Genomic DNA, 6000 nt, shown 5'->3' on the forward strand with positions numbered 1-6000 from the left:
TTATTCTTTTCCCAGACTGGAGATCTCAATTGCTGTCGTACACCGACCAAGCATTCTCCAAAATGGAGTGTTTGTAATGCTGTTTATATTTTATACTGTTTGTTTTAAATATTTTTAACTTTGGTAAATATTTCATTACATATACTACATGTGTGTATGTATAGATGTATGTGTATATTTATCTTTAGTAGTATATATGTATATATAAGTAAACATACCAAATGTCTCCCTATCAAATATATGGTTCATAAAGTATACATATATACATATATGTGCCTTCATATTTTATATAATATCTTCATTCTAATGTTACATCCATGTATATATATCAGGAAACATGTATTGATATATACATATTATTGAAACATAAGTTATATGCACACAAATATACATATACACATATATAAATAAAACATATGTTTATAAAATGAACAAATACATTTACAAATAGATAAATTTGTACCTTTGCAGGTTGGAGAACTATCAGGAGTAGGGAAAATAGGGCTTATGTGCCAAATCCAGACTGTCACCTGTTTTTGTAAATAAGCTTTATTGGAACACAGCTACTCCCATTCATTTATGCACTGTCTAGGCTACTTTTACAATATAATGGTGGAAGTGGCTAGTTGTGACAGAAATCATATAGCTAAGATATTTATTATCTGATCCTTTATAGAAAATGTTTGCTGACACTTGGTTTGTAGGATAAATTCTGTTTCCTAGCAACACAAACTCTGTTGACTCTCCTTCCTCCCACACTGATAGTGTATGAGATGTATTAGCTGCTTAAAACTACTGTGGGGCCAGGTGCAGTGGCTCACACCTGTAATCCCAGCACTTCGGGAGGCCAAAGCAGGCAGATCACGAGGTCGGGAGATCAGCCTGCCCAATATTGTAAAACCCCCTCTCTACTAAAAGTTCAAAAATTAGCCGGGCATGGTGGTGGGCACCTGTAGTCTCAGCTGCTCAGGAGGCTGAGGCAGGAGAATCGCTTGAACTTGGGAGGCAGAGGTTGTAGTGAGCCGAGATTGTGCCTCTGCACTCCAGCCTGGGTAATAGAGAAAGACTCCGTCTAAAAAGAAAACAAACTGCTGTGTGTGCAATTACCTGAATGTTAAATTCAATTTTGTACCTTTTGTATGCTTTGTGGTATGTTCTTTCCCTAAATACACCCCAACTTCTTCTCCTTTGCTTGGTGAAATTTTGTATTCATTCCTTAAGTCTGACTTACATCTCTGTTCTTCCTGCCTTAGTTCCTCACTGAGATGGAGCTAATCCCTTTCCTGTTTGTACTGTTTCTGTATAATCCACATGTATCTATCAGTGATCTTATCATCCTATTGAAATGCCCATATGTCTTACGTTCTAACATGTATAATTTTGAACACTGATATTCTGAAGTTGGAATGAATTATGTATACATTTGATTTGTTAGTGTTTTCTTCTTTCATTCTCTCCTTTTTTTTTTTTTTCTGGAAAGAAAACTACTAGAAAGATAGTAGTTTTAAAGTGACAGTTTATGTTCTAATTGTTAACATTTTAGACTCCATAAAGTACTTTATATTTTGTCTCCATTCTTGTGATGTGTATTAGTCTGTTCTCACATTGCTAATAAAGACACACTTGAGATTGTATCATTTGTAAAGGAAAGAGATTTAATGGACTTATAGGTCCACATGGCTGGGGAGGCTTCACAATCATGATGGAAGGGAAAGTAGAAGAGGAGAAGCAAAGGCACATCTTACAAAGGCAAGAGAGCTTATGTAGGGAAACTCTATAAAACCATCAAATCTTGTGAGACTCATTCACTATCATGAGAACAGCATGGGAAACAGCTGCCCCCATGATTCAATTACCTCCCACTTGGTCCCTTTAGCATGTGGGAATTATGGCAGCTATAATTCAAGATGAGGTTTGGGTGGGGAGACAGCCAAACCACATCAGGATGTAAGCTCATTGAGTATGAATTTTTATATTATTTGTCCTTATATTAGAAGGAGGTATTATAGTGCCCTGTGTATCATAGATCAAGTGTTTCATGTTGATTTAAATACTCAGTCAACTTATATTGTTAAATTATATATTAATTTTAGGGAATAATCTCCAGATTAGTAAGGATTAGTAAATTGGTTGGTCATACACAATCAGAGATTTAACAGCATCATTTGTTGTTTATGTTGTAAGAAAATATTCTGTAGATGAAGTAGCTTAGTTGAAAACTCTTTTTGTATTTTTGTTTTATTGTTTGAAGATAGTGTAGAGGTGTGAGGAAAATTAAATTTTAAAATGTGTGTGATTTTCTTGAAATAAATTGCAGTAGAAATCAGGTAACATTTAAAGTTTTAGTATCAAACTGGAATAATATTTGATGACATAGCAATGTATATGTTTTTGAAAACTGTATAAAACTTGAGACAACAGGCTGGTAAAATCTGTTGAGTAACAGTGTCAATAAATGTATTATGTTAGCTAGAATATGGAAACACCAGGGCCCAGTACTATTTGAAAGTACATTCTCCTGTGAATCAAGAACAACCGTTGAATTTCACATTTTGTCTTTTAAGGGGTCGAGCGGGAAAAACAGGATCTGGAGAAGCAGATGTCAGATTTGAGAGTGCAGCTGAACTTCAATGCAATGGCATCTGAGTTAGAGGAAGTGAAACGGTGCATGGAGCGAAAAGACAAGGAGAAAGCACATTTGGCAGCACAAGTTGAGGTGACTTTCTCATTTTAAACTGTATTGGAAATATTTTGATTTTATTTCATGGAATTGCTGAATGAAATTTTAATATAAAGATATTTTATGAACCCTAGTTTGAATATTGATAATATAATATTAATGACTAATTTTCTTATATGTAGAAATTCCTATGGATTCATTTCTTTTTAATTCAGGATCCCCAAAACCAGGAATCAGGATTATTTTCCTTTATTATTTCACAAGAGTTTCTAAATTGGAAAATATTTTTGTTCTAAAGCAATTGAACCCTTTCTACAGACAGAAGGGACCTTTTTTCTTTGAGAGAACAGTGAATTATTATTTATTTTGCAGCTGAAACTTGCAGAATGCATAGTAAAAAGGTGTTACTGATAATTCCTCATTGGATCCATGAAGGTTTTCATACCTCTAGTTGTTCTGCATGAGGTGGACCTGTGATGCCTCCATTAATTTAGAGTTATGTAGCAATCGTGGATGATGTGGTAATCATGAATGAAGTGTAACTGGGCAGCTACCATTTCCTGCTTTTACCTAGCATAGATGAGGTGATTATCAGTATACATTAAAAATCAAAGGAAAAGACCTCACAAAGGGAAATGGCTTAATTCAAATTACACTTATGCAAATTAGATTAAAAATGGATGAAACATTTGGAAATAGATATGGATCAATTCTCCCTGTGTCTTTTTATGAGTGAAGATGTGTTCTAATGGTATTAAGCTGCATTTGAAGTATTTAAAATTGGTGTTAAAAGTACCCAATTTTATATAACCCAAAGGAAATATTTAATGTTTCTTGTCTGTGTTTCTCTTTCATCTTGTCAGCACATCAGTAGAAAATGTCTTTTAAATTTGGTTCAAGATTCAGATTGTAAAGATAATGAAATATTGATATATTCTTTACAAAGCCCTCTACATGTTTAATAAAGACTTTCTTGAAATAGTCTCAGAGCAATGGTAATTATACAACATTTAAAGTTTGCTTCATGGGTATTATTTTAGCCCTTGATCCTGCTAATGAAAATGTTAAAATATGATTATTTTGTTGAAGTCATGTATTTTTAAAAAAGCTATGCTGGATAGAACTAAAAAATCCCTTTGCTCTGTGTTCATCACCACATGTTGGTACTCCCTCCCTTCTTTCCTTCCTTCACATTGTTTTTTTTTCCACTTGCCATCATGGTATAAATTGGAAAAAAATCTCAAATATGTGAGTATTAAAAAATTATTTGTAATAGCCTAATAATGCTCTTATTCCAGATTCCTGTCTTTCTATTTGTCCTACCTTAATAGTTCTTTTTACAGTTTCATATGGGTTAGGAGAAGAATTTGAATCCTGTTGGGTTAGTTTGATTTGGTTGTATAGAGTTTGCATGTGAAAAACAAATAGGGGAGAGGTTTTTACTCACACATCAAATATTATTGACTGCCTGTTACATGTCAGTCACTGTTCTGGGTGCTGGCAGCATAACAAAGAACACAAATGCAGCCAATTCTCTGTTTCTCACAGTGAATCTGAAATACATGCAGGCAGGGAGCAGTGGCTTGTGCCCGTAGTCTGGGCTACTCAGGAGGCTGACGTGAGAGGATTGCTTGAGGCAAGAGTTCAAGGCTGCAGCAAGCTGTGATTGTGCCACTGCACTCCAGCCTAGGTGACATAGTGAGACTCTGTCTTTAAAAAATAAGTAAACATAAAATTGATGCAGAAAGTCCTTTGAGTTTGCCTTGCTTCTAAGAATTTCTTTTTGATAATAAATTTTTTTCTAGTTGCCATTGCAAAGGACGTCATAAAGACAGTGTTTATCCCTGTAAGACATTAGCATTAACTAATTTACTTTTCAGATTTTCTTATTTTGGACAATAAAATAGTTAATTAACTTTGTAACTGTTGTTTCTGATTTAGTGACACTTCTGATTACACTTTATTTTTCATTGTAAAAGAACTATTAAGATAGGACAAGATTATTGTCCATGTCACTAATGTTCTTACGGCACCTTTTGGAGGCCATTTGAATATCTTTGTTCCCAAGCTATTCTCAAAGAGATGTCTTGTGCAGACTTGGTGACTTATTAGGATATAGACTACTCTATTGCCACCTCTAACAATTGAGAATTTTCTTGAAGTTAGTCTCTGCTTTGTTTTTTGAAAATATCAGGTAGTACGAAGCTGTTGCCTTATACATTCAGTTAAAAAAGAGAGATTAATCTTTAGTTGCTTTTCAGAGACCAAATATGAATAAAAAAGATGCACAAAATGAGATTATTGGTCAGGCCCAAGAACATATATATAGTAATAGTTCTTATGATTTGTTCGATCATTAATGTTTTCCTTTTAAACCTTCACTTTCTTATAGCTCTCCTATAGAATCTCATATGCGGTCTTGTCAAATAATTCCTTTTGTCTTAAACTTCCCTACTCAGTTCCATCATTTTTTCCTTTGTTCCGGTTGTTCACTGTTTCTGTGAACAACTTCAAATGTCTTGTCTTTTTGTGGAAATCCTAAACTTTTTCCACCATGAACCTTTTTTGGATTATATCAGCTGTAAATGATAATTCTTCTTTCTGAATAATGCTTTTGTCAATATCACTAATATTCTTATGGTGCCTTTCTCACACTCTCTTGAAGTAATCTGGATATGTTTTGTTAAAATCAAAGTGGGGCTGGGCAAGGTGGCTCACACCTGTAATCCCAGAACTTTGGGAGGCTAAGGTGGGTGGATTACCTGAGGTCAGGAGTTTGAGACCAGCTTGGCCAACATGGTGAAATCCCATTTCTACTAAAGATACACAAATTAGCTGGGCATGGTAGCAGGCACATGTAATCCCAGCTACTTAGAAGGCTGAGGCAGGAGAATCGCTTGAACCTGGGGGTGGAGGTTGCAGTAAGCTGAGATCGCACCCCTGCACTCTAGCCTGGGTCACAGAGTGAAACTCCATTTCAAAAAAAAATTCAAAGTGGGCCAAAGTAAAGTAGAAAGAGATTCAGGAGAAAGCCAGCAGCCCTGTCACCAAGACACAGTGAGCTTTGGTGCCCTTACCATGGTGCAGACCTCATGTTTCAAGGTCTTGTCCTCACATTTGGAAACTTGAGTTTTCTGTGTGTGACCCAGGGGACTGCCTCATATGCTCATATTAACAGTACAACTCAGAAGACAGTCAGTAATTGCAGTTTTTGCAATTACTTTTGCATAGACCGAATATATAAAAGAGTACCATTTCACTGATTTACCCTATGGGAGTCATCTAAAGATATATATATATATATATATATATATATATAT

General features: G+C 35.0%; 1 protein-coding gene across 6 annotated transcripts in view; it reads left to right on the forward strand.

Moving 5' to 3' along the window:
* The window catches only part of CEP128 (centrosomal protein 128), a 445248-nt gene that overhangs the window by 112638 nt on the left and 326610 nt on the right, over positions 1–6000 (forward strand). For all 6 annotated transcript variants that reach the window (XM_032287728.1, XM_032287725.1, XM_032287723.1 and 3 more), the window contains one exon: positions 2565–2716. In XM_032287728.1, coding sequence (XP_032143619.1) covers positions 2565–2716 — 152 coding nt within the window. The remainder of the gene's footprint in view (positions 1–2564; positions 2717–6000) is intronic.

This window comes from Sapajus apella, unplaced genomic scaffold, assembly GCF_009761245.1.
Source record: "Sapajus apella isolate SASKATOON/1434 unplaced genomic scaffold, GSC_monkey_1.0 scaffold20, whole genome shotgun sequence".
Taxonomy (NCBI): Eukaryota; Metazoa; Chordata; class Mammalia; order Primates; family Cebidae; genus Sapajus; species Sapajus apella.